This window comes from Charadrius vociferus, unplaced genomic scaffold (assembly GCF_000708025.1).
Source record: "Charadrius vociferus isolate BGI_N301 unplaced genomic scaffold, ASM70802v2 scaffold319, whole genome shotgun sequence".
Lineage (NCBI taxonomy): Eukaryota > Metazoa > Chordata > Aves > Charadriiformes > Charadriidae > Charadrius > Charadrius vociferus.
The window spans coordinates 72438-88014 of record NW_009649930.1 but is presented as its reverse complement, the minus strand read 5'-3'; the positions used below and the strand labels follow the sequence as shown (position 1 = coordinate 88014).

At 39.2% G+C, this 15577-nt stretch overlaps 1 protein-coding gene across 2 annotated transcripts in view; it reads right to left on the bottom strand.

The window, feature by feature from the left end:
- Positions 1-3741: 3741 nt before the first annotated feature.
- Positions 3742-15577, bottom strand: part of SMAD2 (SMAD family member 2) — a 41299-nt gene continuing 29463 nt past the window's right edge. For both annotated transcript variants that reach the window (XM_009891226.1, XM_009891227.1), the window contains 6 exons: positions 14652-14726; positions 13308-13361; positions 12029-12241; positions 9580-9717; positions 9276-9420; positions 3742-5676 (listed from right to left, as the gene is read on the bottom strand). In XM_009891226.1, coding sequence (XP_009889528.1) covers positions 5553-5676; positions 9276-9420; positions 9580-9717; positions 12029-12241; positions 13308-13361; positions 14652-14726 — 749 coding nt within the window. In that variant the 3' untranslated portion in view covers positions 3742-5552. The remainder of the gene's footprint in view (positions 5677-9275; positions 9421-9579; positions 9718-12028; positions 12242-13307; positions 13362-14651; positions 14727-15577) is intronic.

Below are 15577 nucleotides of genomic sequence, written 5' to 3'. Positions count from 1 at the left end.
CCTCCCCCAGAAACCCTGTCTCTCCTGCCTGAGGCTTTTTTTATTATTAACCACAGGCTCCATCAGCAATTCCACAGGGGGGAAAAAAAAATAATACACCAACACCCAGCTGCGAAAGCCCTGGGGAGTCCAAGCTGAATAACCTCCACCCAAATCTCAACAGCTTAAAGCACATCTTTTTTTCTCAGCTTCACTTTGTGAATCCTACAGATCAACTCTTCAAGGACATGAAACAGAAGAGACAGGACTTCTGAAGTGTTTCTAAACTCATTATGCATTAGTTTTATTTCCAATTCATTAATCTACACAGCCTAAGCTTATCTGTGTACTATTCTCTGTCCAACTGTTCCGCATCTCTGCAGAGTTTGGAGCGTATGACAATTAACCCTTGGGAGCCTGCTACTCTCTGGTCCACAGTATGGCTCTACAGCTTGACCTGCCTCTACTCCAGCTTCCCAGTAAACTGCCTGCATGCTGGAGGCTCCAGCCTCTCTCTTCTTGTTGGTCCTCCATCAAAGGTGACCAGCCTCCTAGACAACTCCATTCAAAGAGGAAATAAAGAACTGATGGGGAGCACCGGGTCCTTCACCCAAAGACAAACTGCAACTGCTGGCAACCTAATTTTAATGATTTTTTACGCTTGGTGCCACAACAGTTGTTCTTGGAATTTTACTTCAAAAAGAAAAGGCAAGTAAGCCAAGACTTGAAAGCAAAGATGGGTTTTAAAATCAAACAGAATTTGCAGCCTCAGGTACACACTGCTCATGAGCTCAATTAATTCATGAGGCATACATAAATTTTTTACAATACCTTACTCCAGCTTTAGATGAGCAAATAGCTAGATGCTGTTAAACAGAAAAATCAAGAGTGACAGCAGCTTTGTTTCAACTTCCAGTGCTGCAAATTAAAAGCAAATTAGGACTGGAGCATGTACGTCCATTGCCACTTTGGATGCTATTCCAGAAGGAACAGGTCAAGCAACCGGGCTTTACCAAATCCATTCTGACTAGATCTTCTACATGGGGGGAAAAAAGGCTCAAGACATCTTTACATATCCATTATTTGTCATCCATTTTTCTCCTGCCAAGTTAACTAGATTTAAGCCTGATTACAGTTAATGAAACACCAGCTAACGTAACATCAAAGGCTGTTCTCAGCTTTGAAGCCTTGCTTCTAGTTTTCATAGCTGTGACAATCTAGGACTAGAAACTTACTCCACAAACCATGCTTTCCCAAAGAAGAAACAGCGACCTTACTTAGAGAATTTTTACAAAAGAGACAGATGGAAAAGAGGACCAACAAGACTGAAGGTTATTTTTAAATGGTCTCCTTTAAGACAGTTTATAATGGTTATTTACTAGCCAAGCTTAAGCAGTCAGGAAAATACACATTTCATGAATATTTTCTTAATAGTAATAAACTTTCAGACCAGCTGCAATTTAATTCCCCGAGCAGGTCCTCCCAGCAGCACTTTCTAACACAGCTGGCGTGTTACTTGCGATATGTCCAATTCTTCTAACGAAGACAGTACCTCACTGACTGTTCAGATCTACTACTGAAGCTTCAGTGTCCCCAAAATTAGGTTATAGTCAAACTTGTTTTGGTAAAAAGGAACACTGCTTCACACTCAAGTAAAACACTGTGTGGGTGGAGTATAGTGAAATCCTGTATTTCACAATATTTTAACTCAAAACCCAGCTGCAGTAAAATTTCAGTTTGCAATGCTAAAAAAAGCTGTAACCACAACGAAGTATGACAAGTTTGAAGGTTAAAACAAAACACTTACACTTTGCTGCGCCAACAATTTAGAGCTGCAGATGATTATCAAACCCCCGAACGTCACACCCTCCCACTTCAACGTGAAACGTCAAGTTGGCCACATGAAAATAAAAAGCTCAGTGAAGTACAGTAGTTGTGATTTCTAGTTTTTGCTGTGTAAATTAAAGCTATTACTCCTAAACATCTGACTACTTAGACAGCACCTAAGAATTTTAAGGTATATATTCATACTTTATGCATTTATATCAAGCACCTCAGCCAACAGCTTAGGATCTCTACCAGAGAGCAATTCAGAGCCCGAGATTCAGACTTTACCTGTCTGAAGCTGAACTATGTCCGCTGTTTGCCTGCAATCAGTCTCAAGGAGGTTAGGTTCTGATTAAGCACAACATCCTGAATAAGACCAAGAAAAAAAAAAACAAAAACAAAAGCTCTCACCACATCCTAGATTTATATATAACAGCACCGAGAAGACAAAGGACTGTGTAAGATTCTCAAATAACAGCACAGAACTCCTGTTGCAGAGAGCTTACCCACCTAGAACGGAAAGATGCAGAAAAGGAACGGGGAAATACACAGAGGTGATGCTCTACTATTAATTCTCCCAGTTTAGAGGTACAAGACTCCAAGCATTTGGCATTGTTCTCGAAGCCCCAGCCCTGGCACTGGAAGAACTTCTAAATGAAACAGGGTTTTTCTTAGGAGGGGGGAAGTGCTCCGAAGCATCAGCTCAGTGCATCCAAGCTGCTAAAAGGCAGCTCCAAAATAATTTTTAGGCTCAGCTGTTTACATCAACTACCTGATTTTTGATTACTTGGCTTTGGCAGTACTATGAAAATCAAGCTTAGACAGGGCTAGTGACAACAGAGAGAGATCAGAACCCAGGCACCTGGAATCCCAGTCCGAACTTAAAGCGTTGTTACACACAGAGTTCTTCCAGCTTCACGACACAGATAAGCAGCTGGTTATCCACACTTCAAGTATCTCCAGTCGAGTACTCCCTGCTTGGCAAGTATTTTATTTAACAAAACAGCCTCATCGGAAAAAAATAATTCATTTTTCATTTGTACTTTGGACATCGGTACTCTGACTGGCAGAAGAGGGATGAAGTCACATTCCTTACGTACCACAGGCATTCCGCATTAAGATGCTTGAGCAGGCAGTGGTCAGGCTTTGAGGAAGAGCAGAACAGCAGTGGAATAAGTCAGAAAGGCACCGGATTAAGAAACAGGAGTAGGTTAAAGTTACTCAAGAACTGCCAAAGGGATTTAAATGAAATACAGGCAAGCAAACATTTCGCATAAAGATAAGTTCCCTTGTTCCACTAAGCTGTGGCTGAAACAGGAGAGGATATTTTAAGTGGTGCTAACAGAAGCCAAAAAAAGTGACTTCTACACAGACTGAGATGGCCTTGCGCACAGGCAGCACCACAGGTCTACAGATAATGCCTGCAGCGTCCTTGGATGCTATTGGGAAGTGCGCACCAAAAAAGGGTACAGTCAAGATTATTACAATGTTCAAGGCAAAGCAAGTAATATCGCCACAACTGAAAGAACAGAAATCCACAATAAGGAGACTACAGAATTAGGTCACCCAGCTGATTCAAGTTGCAACCTGCTCACAAATGCAATGGAGTTCTTTCACCCAGACAAGTCGCTCTTATCTAACTGTTTCACAGGTGAAAGTAAACATTTGAGCTAGTAGGATGTAATTTGATTGTGACAGAAAAAAAGCGACTGCTTTAATAAACTTGATCTGAAGTAGAAGTCCGTATCATTACACACACAGATCCAGAATCTCTACGAGCGCTGCATAAGAGGTGATTTTAACATCTACACTATACCTTTCCAGCCACAACACGCAGGACACTTGTGCCATTTATTTGGGTGGGTTAGAATGACTCCTAACCTTGAACAGAAAATATATGCAGCAATTAATTAAAAAAAAAAAGCCCAACCATCATGAGAATTAAAACTTTTATTAGTGTATTCACATATTAGGCAAATGCAACACGCATGAAGCTTATTTCTTAGGTTCACAAGTTCTACCAATACATTAGTCTACTGGTAAAACTAGCACAAACTTGTAACTGCTTTGCCATTTTTTTTATTTTTATTTTTTTTAAAAGGTGTCTGGCCCGCTTTTTCGAGGCTTGATTTTTGGTATTGCTTCTATGCCCTAGTCATTATGGCATAAAAATATCTCATCACTATCATCAATTCAGTCAACTGATTTAAAAGCTGTAACACTGGCCACATTTTTGTTCTCAAAGCTAAGTTATCACTAGCTGTACTTACAAAGTACAGTACTAGTGTAATGGATGAAACAATGGGAAAAAACAGACAAAGGCAATCCTGCTACTGCCACAATAACAAAAGAATGACAGACAGCTAGATCACAAGATTGTTAGTAAGATGTATATTTTTCAAGTCAGAATAACCCTTCTATACAGTTTCCCAACCCTTCCCCAACCCAGACTTATTTGTAGAATATATTTCAGAATATTTTTCATATGGTGCAGCTGTAGTGTCCAAGGGTTCACAATAACATGCACTGTCACGAAGAACCTACAAGTCCTCCTTCGCTGGTCATACCTCAGCAACCACTATCCTAGAGGTTTTGCAGAAGCAACTACTTTTAATAACAAGGCCCATTATGACATAATGAATGCGTATGATCTGGTATGTAAGCAAGCTATACAAAGCCACTCAGATCAGAAATTCAAATTCTGTTACTGAAATATGTTAAGAAGCTGCATCTATTTAAAACCTATACGAAAGAGTCTAGTTTACCCTGGGAAAGGATTTTTCAAGGTATTCGGCTCCAGAAACTAAACCCCATGATTTTTACTGACATCTGCTTAATGAAAAAATACAGATGTAAGGGGTAAGCCAATAACCTTGCGTACTTAATCCAGTATCCAATGCTACGGTAAATTCTCATTCCATGAGAAACAACACTGATTTCAATGATTCAAGGTACAAAAAAAGTCCCAAATTACATCAGTGTCAGCAATACTGCTGGCAAAAGATGCATCAGCTCAGATGGGTAGGGAAAAGTAGACTCCTAGTGTGATAGATACTTGGAATTTATAATGTGAACTCATTTTAGGCCCCATTAAGCATATAAAGTGTCTTAAGATTTCACAGATGAATCTCAAGACATTTCTTTCCCTTCCAATGGAGGGATTTTCTTTTTCTTTAAGAAGGCAGCAAAAAGTTAAGCTTTTCTACAAGGAAAGTCTGCTTTTTATGTTTAGGACAACTCGAAAACCTGCTTATATAAAAAAATATAAAAGAATAAAGGAGTAGAGTCTTGGAATTTTATGAGATATTTGCCCCAATCAAAAAAACAAACAACTATTTATGGGAACTAAAGTGTAGAACAGCACAATACTGTGATATTTGAGATCATGATACATTACCTGTACATATACTTAGCTATTCATGTTATTGATAAACCATTAGGACACTCAATTATATACCCAATAAAAACACCATTAAGAGTCTTTAGAACGGTCCCTTCTTCTTTCTGAAGAAGGTATTTCTATACACTAAATTTTCATCTAGTATCAGAGTATAGGAAACAGAATCCACAAGGTGCTTTAATTGATGAGACCTCAAGTGCTGTTTTTCTTTTTTTTTTTTTGAAAATCTTTTTGGATAGTAAACAGTTCATGGGGACCACACACAAATACTACAACAGACGAGCTGTTATATTAAGTCTGTTGATTGGACTCGATATTTAGCCCACTGGTAACGGAGGAAGGAGTTTTACGACATGCTGGAGCAGCGTACTGAAGGGGAGCCCATCTGAGTCAATACTTTGTCCAACCATTGTAGAGGTCCGTTCAGATGAAGTTCAATCCAGCAAGGAGTGCTTGTTACTGTTTGCCGCCTAGAAAGTAAAGAACAATAAGAAAGTCAGAAAAAGCAGCTTTGGCTGCCATAAAATTCTCCATCATACGATCAAATATGTTTCCATCCGTATCTACTACACAGCAAGATAAAAAACTGCAACCATTACTGCAACTGTTACTATGCTTTTTTCATACACTCTTTAAAGGAAAAAAACCCAAACTAAAAAAACCCCGAACACCCCACATCCATAAGACACATCAATAATTACACGCTTGTCCATAATACATTGAGAATTTTCTGCTCTGGAGAATAAGCTAAGAACTGTAGCATTTGCTTCAAGTGCCACACCAAGAGCCTTACTTCTAAAGAGAAATTCAAACTGAAGTTTGTCCAACCAATGTGGTGTTCACATCACAGATAGCTGCGTGCAGCCGGATTTCAACCTTCAAAGGGTCTGCCTGCATAACTGGGTCTGAAATTTGTACACAGCTACTGAGAATAACGGAATAGAAACACTCGGCTCCGCACTATCAGCATGGCCAAACAGTGCAATGTTACGGTGATCAAAAAGTCTGGCTTTTTGGAGCAACAGACAAGATAAATGTAGAAGGAAACTGCTAGATGTTGTCAGAAACACTATGTCAAAATACAGTGTGTGGTTATGCTGTGCTAGCTGATGCTATCTCCAAGCAACACCAAACTTTACCTCCAATTTCCTGTAATCTAACACTTCTACGTGTGTTTTGTACTGTAACGTCCTCACACAAACAATTTAAGTAAATATTGTGTTTCCCTTGTCTTCTATATAAATTTGCCTATAGTTTTCCACAACAGAAGCCCTTAATTAAACACCATACAGAAAGCCTCAATAAAGCTGAAGGGTTGGCAACCATAAAAGCTTCATTCACTCTCCCATAAATCCTTGTTTCAGAGACCTGCTATTCAAAAATCTTCCTTCTCATCTCCAAAGTAAAGAAATCAGCAATGGACATAGTCTGCCTGAGAATTCCTGTTATTTCACTGTACCCACTCCAGGCATGGGAGTTTTCCCAAACTAGACTGGGAAGACTACTGTTGCTAAGCCAGTTTTTCCTAGTAATTCTAGTAACATCCCAAAGTCAAAGCAAGGAGGCATTAAGATTCAAAGGCAGCAGATTAGTCAGACACAAACCCAGCCCCTTCGTTTTTACTGTCGGCCCTGCAACCTTTTGCTTTAAGGAAATCTGTTTATATAAACAGAGGAACTCAAAAGGCAGAAAGCTTAAGGCAGCGAGAGGATGGATTTCAAAAGTTGTCTGTGGTTTCACATTTTCTAGGAGAAGAAAGCAGCAGGGTCTGCGCTCTCTCAGCACTGTAAAAAACATTGTTATCTTAGCCCCGAATACCTATGCCAAAACAAAGTGATCCAATAAAAGAACAATCTAAACCACAGGAAACATAATTCCATTTAGTCTCAAATCCTCTCCCAAAGAAGGAAGTTCATTATTCCACCGCTGTCAACTCCCCTACAATGTGTTCCACAACACACTTCCTCAAAATTTTTTATAACTGGTTCTGTTCAACAGCCCTGCTGCCTTTGCACTACACTGACAAAAGTCGGGGAAACAGTGACAATCACTTAGCAGTCGTCTCAAAGCAAAAACTCAGCCTCTTCTAAGCATAGATTTCCAGTTCAGGTACCGCTAAGTCTCTTTACTGTAATTACCTCTACTTAACTTTCTGCAGAAGATGATCCTAGACCTGGATAGTTCCTGCGCTACCATGAACATTTGACTGCTGATCTAAACTTCTACCACCATCCTCAATTCAAGCCAACGCGTATCGAGCAAAAAGCTGTAAGCTATTTTGGCTACCAAACTTATGAAATCTACCACCTTGCCATAGCTGCACATTTATGCACATGTGCCTAAAATTAAGTAATGCTTTGGCTTTGCCAAAGCCTGTTCTATGAGAAACTTTTTCAACATAACAATGAAGCATGGAGGTTTTAACAAGAATGATGGATTTTACAGTGCTTCCTGGTCTATTTTGACAATTCAGACTACATTCATTTAAATTCAAGGTTGCGTTTGCAGGAACAGCCTCTTCTTGATCTAATCACAACTGCAGCATAACTTAGAAGTTTTGTGCATCAATAATTTATTAGCGCCATCTTAAACAGAGACACAAAGAAACTAGTTCAGCATTATGTCAGTAATCAGTTTCTGTGCTGTTCTGGCAGCGTTTCCACTGGAGCTTTTTCAACCCTATGATCTCTGAGGGGTTTATAGACTACTAACAACCAACATTCTCCCTCCTTAAAAATAACTTTACCAAAAGCCTCCCCGCTGTTTTAACCCAGAGCTTACGCTCCATTCACTTCAAGCTGTCTCCATATAATCTGACTGATTAAGCCTTTCTTCTGTTCGGATTTGAATGCTGTATTTAATTTTGCGTAAGTGTATACATGCTCCTTTTGAGCCAAATCCAACAGTTCTTTAAACTTGAGCCAGATTCCTTCTTGTGTACCTCTTGCTAACAGAGAGGTACCAATTTATTCCATTACTCAAATTTCTCATTTCATCTAATTGGGCTTTTACAAAATTGGCTTCATTTAGCCGAGAAGCCTCCCCCACGTACTGATGCTGCTATTTACATGTATATATTTCAAGAGCAGATAAAAGAATCAAAACCCCAGGATTCTGAGTGGAACCTACATGCCATTACTCAACTTCAGAAATGATACAGATTTTAAAAAATCATTATGTATTGCAATAGGGTATTGATATGTCAGACTTCGTTCTTTCAGTTTATTTCTAGAGAGATTTAAGGGATTTGTTTAAAACTACATCTCCAGCTCTCCAAAATAATGAGATCTTTAATACTGCTCAGGTAGAAGTCAATTCCTCTTCTTCCCAAATTCCCATACTACATTAAAAACAGGCACTGTCCTCCCTCAACCATAGCTCTTAGCTTGTGCTAACAGGGAACACAATTGGAATCTATTCAAAAGCAGATAAAAGACTACTTTTTCCACTCAAAAAACTGGTTTTAGCAGTTTTACTACATAAACACAGCCATCTTATTCCTGCAAAGTTTTTTCCACTACAAGTTCCAAAATATTTGCCATCCCTTAAATGTGTGTTCTCCAGCTGTTTTATTCTGTGAAACGCACTCCAAGTGACTCCAATTCTTTCCATCGGGTACTATCAACTGCATCCCGCACCACAACCTAACAGACTACTTATACTCCATAGAGAACAGAGCAGGGACCAAAATGACTGTATGTCTAACAAACAGCAAATAATCCCTCAGAACAAACTGAAACTTCTAAATGTTGTCAGTGATTTCACCACAATAAGCAAGCAAGCAGGATCGAGCGAGGAAATGGAACTTTGACGACATTCCTTGCTCTACAGCTGACTTCAATGCAATACTAAAATCAGTTTACTGGTCTTTACGACAGGATTTCCATAGCTGAGGGGGGAGAAAAAGGAAAATACAGGTTTAACTTGTAGAGAGCATATCTACAATAGTGGTAAGAAGGCTGTACATATGGCTTTCAAGCCAGACAGAAATAGTGTATTAGTGAAAGAAGAGAAATTATTACCTCTAAATTTAAAAGCAAAGGTTTTTTTTTTTTTTTTTCCCTCTTACCTGTATTCAGCTCCCCATCCTTTAACAAAACTCATTCTTATGGTACACATTCTGGTAAGCTGATAAACTGCTTCAAAACCCTGATTCACAGATTGAGCCAGAAGAGCAGCAAATTCTTGGTTATTAAAGATTTTTAGGTTGCATCCTATAAAAAAAAAAGTCAAAAGGGTACAATTAATGAATAGTTGTGTTTCCTACACAGAAGCCCGGAACTATGAAGAAACTACCAAAAGGAAAGCAAATGTCATCCAGTGAATACATCCACTGGATATTTTTTGCACGAGACCTTTGGTCAGCCACTAACCTGGTGGAATTTTGCACACGGTTGCAGGATGCCAGCCATATCTTTGATTACAGTTGGGGCTCTGAACAAAAATGGCACTATCGCTTAGGCACTCAGCAAAAACTTCTCCACCAATGTAATAGAGACGTACTCCCCTTCCTGAAGCAAAATGCAAAAGGAACTCTGGTTATGCTATAACCCAAGCAGATTAACAAACAAGAGTATTTTGTTTCAGAGAAGGCCAAGTTTTTTTCTTTACACCAGAAACAGAAATCAATTATCTACATGACCACACTGCTGGGCTGACAGCTGTAGCAGGAGCAGAACACAATTAATTTGCATTTTTCTCCCACGAACACACAATATTTGATGGAGAAGCAGAATAACTTTTGTTCAAGAGCGAGATAGAATTATCTAGCCATGTGATGGCTTGTAATCAAACTCCAATAAGGAAGCAGTGTTCATTACCAAATAACGTTTTCACTTAAAAGACATACCAAAATTGAAATAAAAAGATTAGACTGAACAGGATTAAAACTTGTGCTAAAGTGGTACAGGCCACTATGGTAAAAAAGGAAAACACGAGTATACTACTTCAACGCTCTCGGCTTACATGCACCCACACTATTTCACAACCCACTGCATACTCCTTTCTCTGTACTACTTGGACAAAAACAACAGGACTGCATTTAGCCCTATTACAAAAAAAAATACCCATAAGAAATCCTATTGTTCACTTTTAAATTGTGATCTTGTTCTCTCTCTCCGAGTGGGGAAAAAAAATAATGTTTCAGTTATTCCTAGCACAGGGGAAGTAACGTACAATTGATCTTCCAGCGAAAACTATTTATAATTAACAGGTTCTTTAAAGGACATAGTTTCTCTTCCCCTTCTTCTTTAAAACTATTTTTCAAACAAAATGCGAGCTGCTCCACAAAAACGTGAGTGTGCCTTACGTTTTTGCTTTTCCTCATCATTGACCATTTTGATCAGTCAGCACAGGCATAGCCTAGCTTTCAGCACATCTAAAATTTTATTAGACAAGCATTTGGATTTGGGATAGAGGGAGTCAGAACGTTCTACTAAAGACTGAACTTTGATTACTAAAAGTAAAACAAAAAAAAAATATCTTGTGAATGATGCTTAATAAAAGAATCCAGAAAAAAAAAAAGAAAAAAATAGTTTAATGAAGAATTCAAAGACAAGATGCTGCATTGTGGAAAACGTTATTCTTTGCTAACCAGTACAAAAAAATCTTGATCACGTGAAAACAGTGTGTTATCTCAACGGCAGCTTTTCCCGTTTCAGAAAAGAATTCAAGAAGTACTACTAATGCCCATTCTGCATTTTATAAATTAGAATAAACTAAGCAACATGTTAGTGTTTTGTCATTAAAGCTTAAATGTCAAATCATAAGCAACTCTGAATATAAATGCTACCCAGGGCAGAGTGGTCCAACAAGGACCCTGAAAGCCAAAAACCTGCCCCTCGGGATGCTTTGGTGCATTGTTTTTTTCCAGAAGGCAGAGAACAGCAACGTGAGCAACAGAAACCCCATACAGCTGAGTGGCTTCCTCCTGTGCCGCGCTCAGCCTGACAGCTGTGTGACTGCTGCTGCCACCGACTTAGTGACTACTGACTGAGGAAAGGCAGCTCCGTTCAGCTCCAACCATCGCTACATCTCTTCCCAATCGCACCTGGCTCTGGTAGCAGAAGCTGCTACACTGAGGCCGCATCTGGAGTACTGTGTCCAGTTCTGGGCTCCCCAGTTCAAGAAGGTCAGGGAACTGCTGGAGAGGGTCCAGCAAAGGGCTACAGAGATGAGGAGGAGACTGGAACATCTTTCTTAGGAGGAAAGGCTGAGGGACTTGGGGCTTCTTAATCTGGAGAAAAGATGACTGAGGGAGGATCTCATCAATACTTACAAATCCTTAAAGGGAGGGTGCCAGGGGGATGGGAACAGTCTTTTTTCAGTGGTGCCCAGTGAGAGGACAAGAGGTAACAGGCACAAACTTGAACATAGGAAGTTCCATCTAAATATGGGGAGAAACTTTTTTACTGCGAGGGTGGCAGAGCACTGGCAGAGGCTGCCCAGAGAGGCGGTGGGGTCTCCGACCCTGAAGCTATTCCAAACCTGCCTGGACACCATCCCGTGCAATTGCTGTAGGTGACCCTGCTCTGGCAGGGGGTTGGACTGGGTGAGCTCCAGAGGTCCCTTCCAACCCTCACCCGTCTGGGATTCTGTGATTTCTCCCTGATTTCAGAAGCGGTGACCACTGCGTCTTTTCATTTCTATCCTCAGCAAAAGAGGCCAAGCTCTCCTTGGCAAGCCGAGAGAGAGAAGTTCAATGGTTGGCTGCACAAGGTTGAAAGGATCCCAACACAAAGATCTGCCCAGCCTACCTGGATCATTCCAGATAATTTAAAGGCTAAAATGAAATTGAATAGTTAAAAGATCAGAGATTTTTACCTATGTGTCGCCTTGTCATTTCCACTGTAGCATTTCTGTTTACATTGGAAAGCAGACCTAGACAAAATCGTTCTGAATTTGATGGATCTGTAAAGCCATCTACGGTCAGGGAAGGCTGTGATGCATGGAAGGTTTCTCCCACTCTTTGATTCAATTCATAATATGCTATTGAACACCAAAACGCAGGCTCCGAGTAAGTAACTGGTTGCAAGTCTAAAAGAAATTTCAAAAAATAAGCTTAACACAGAATTTGAGGTTGAAAAGAAATCTATCTGCCCTGCTATTCATCTCTTCCAGAAATGACAATGGTAGTCTCCTCAAACTATTCTAATTTTGCTTTGCTTACTGCCATTTTTACCTACCCCAGGAAACAGAAAGAAATTCAATATTCCACACAGAGTGGAAGAAGGGGTGATCTAATCTGACGACAGCTCATGTAGATCACTACTTGCATTCTGCTCGGTAAACCGATTAAGCTAATGTTGCTGTGAGTGCCAGACACTGAGACATTTCTGTTGCCTTTCTATAACTTGCAACATCTTGGCAACGTTAAAGAAAAGATTAAACTATCAAACACTGAACCACACAAAGGAAAAATATTAATATGAAAATCATGTTCCCTTCTATTACACTATATCTTTTACTGTCTCTTTATCTAAAGTCAGTTCTAAGCTGCTTTTACTCTCCCCTACTAGAGCTCAGGATCTTCCCTATGCATCTCCAGCTTTTCCTGCACTGCTTCCCCTTTTTACCTACTCTAATTACTTACTCAGTGTTCTGAACAGCATTTTCCTGTCATCATTCTTTAAACCCAAGGGAATCTGATCTTCCTGAGGCATTTATACAGACACAGCAATGCCACCTGATCAAAGCAGGTGGGCAACTTGCGTGGGAGCAACAATTGTGTTATGGTCACAGGTGACAGAGTACATGAGAAGAGCAGCAGAACACACATACAAGGGAGACAGCAAGTCTGGGCAGCACTATGGATAGGCTAACATCCTTTAAACTATTTATTTTATAAGTGCTATTCCTGCACACACAACCATATCATTCTTTCTCTTTACTAGAAACTCAATAGTTACAGAAATAGAGTAGTTGTTAACAAGTCATTAACCCAGCCCTATTACATTTATCATCAGGAAGCCACCACAATAGTCTCCTCCTAATGCAACTCTTACTTTTTTTAAGTATGTTTTCATTTTTAATGTAATTATATATATAAAGGAGAGTCATCACACACACAGAAACAATTAAACAATTAAAATTTCCAGCTTACCCAGGCTATGATTAACTGGGGAGAGAGTACTAGGAGACAGCTCTGCTGGAGATCCTGTTGAAGCAATACAGATTGTTTCATAGCAAATTATTCTCGTTATTTCAGATGGGTAAGTATAACCATTACCTAGATATAGTTTTATATTAAAATCCTTTGGAATAAGAAACCTCAGAAATCCTACAACCAGTTTTCCAGCGTGTCACATGCTTATTCTGAATTAAGATTACATTTAATTTTCCAGACTCCTGGGAGCCTACCCCTCCTCATAAAGACTCAATTAACATCTTAGTCTTATATTTGGCAGAGCTCTCACTTCATGTACACTCTGTGAACGTAACTTTATTTATGCACTTCTTCAGTAAGAAGGTGGTGACTTCTTCCCAAATTCAGTGGGGAAAAAAGCTAAGAAAAAGTAGACAACACAATCAAGATATTACCTCTCTGTTCTCAAAGGAGAAGGTTTATATCTAGAAAAGAACAAGCTGGATTTCCTCATTTGAGGAAATTATGCTTTCCTGGAAGGAGGAAGGAAAAATTTCAGAAAAACATGAACTCTCCAACACAATTTGTGCACTAGCAGGGCGAAATACAGAGAAGCTTCGCACAGAAACACTCCTACAATGACTGCCGATGTCAGGCTTTTTTAATGAAGGTACTGATTGTCACACAGTGGGCAAATACTGCAGTTCTTAGAGAAACTAGTGCAGTTGATTCCAATTAACTGAAAAAGGTTGCTAACATTAGCTAACCAAACACACTCAAGTCTGCCAGCACATAGCAGGAGGTTCTTATCCAGCACATTAATTGTGCTTTGTCCAAGTCTAAGGCCAACCAGATTATCTAGAAACCCTTTCATACAAAGGCACAAGCGCTTAATGTTTCTACTACTCTTTCAATAGAGCCTTCCGTACAAGAATTCATTTGAAACATGGCAGAAGCTATAATGTTGTCAGAGTTAAGAGACAGGTTCTCAAAATGCAACATTTCTGTAACTTTAGGCCAACAGACATTTTGCATCAATGAACCTGTTTCCAGAAGGTTAAGTTAGGGGTAAGTTGAAACCAGTCAACTTCTAAAATCTGATGAAGACTTCAATTAGACCTTTATCTTTCTGTTATGAAACAAATAAAATGTAATTAATAAGGCAATAATGTTTTAAAAGCATTCTCCTAGCAAAAAAAATTATTTTATTCACAAAAGACTGCAAGTGATACTTTAAACAGAAAACACAGGGTTGTACAGAGGTCTACTGCCATCATCATTTAGGGTGAACTCACACCACTATGCAGAAGGATCACTATTAGTCATCCCAAGTCTTGAAAGTAGTGAAAAAAAGCATGTTACCTGTATCCATGCTTTGGTTCAACTGCTGGTCGCTCGTTTCTCCATCTTCACTAATATATCCTGGAGGTGGTGTTTCTGTCAAAAAGTAAAATAAAATAAAATCCACTTATTGGTTCAATGACTGGGGAAATTTGTAAGATTTAGCATTTGGGGGTTTTGTCCTCAAGTCTTCATGAGCTCCATATGATACCTGAATACTGAATTAGAATTTCGTTTTGCTGTCCCGTTTTCCTTCCAGTAGGACTTCAAACACGTAACCTGCCTTACTGTCTACGCAAAACGTATCACCTCTTGTATACCAGTTGATTGCTCAAACGTGTTATATAATTAACAGATAATCCTTGTTTGTTCCATTTCACACGAGATACGTTCACTACAATGAGTAACAATTTTGCAATTGTGATCAACAGCTTTCACATTTAGTAGAATTACAAATAAAAAAAACATCTGGTGACTTCAAATAAGAAAAGTGAGCTGTCTTTATGTAGTATAACCATCAGATCAGATACCCTCCCACGCCTTACAGAAGCTGCTAGATTTAAAGGTTATTTTTCAGTTCAGTCCCCAAATCCAATACCCAACAGTTGATTTCCACTCATTAATAACTCTGTTATCTAACTAGTTATGAGCTCTATTATCACTATTACTTCCAAGCTCTATTAAAATGATCATCTATTCTTTTAATTAGCTTTCTTTAAAGATGGAGTTTCATAGACCAAAGTAAACTCAGTAACAAGTCTGAAGCATTCTGATACTAGAAACTGTGTCTAATTCCACGGAAATGTCTTCAAAACCCAAGAGAGTGTGGTTGTTCCTTTTCTCCATTCAAAGTGTACTTTGTAATCCAGATAATGAGTTAACCAACTGCCTTTCAGGAAATAATTTTCTTTGAACTGGGCAAGTGTCTTTTCCTATATATTAAAGGC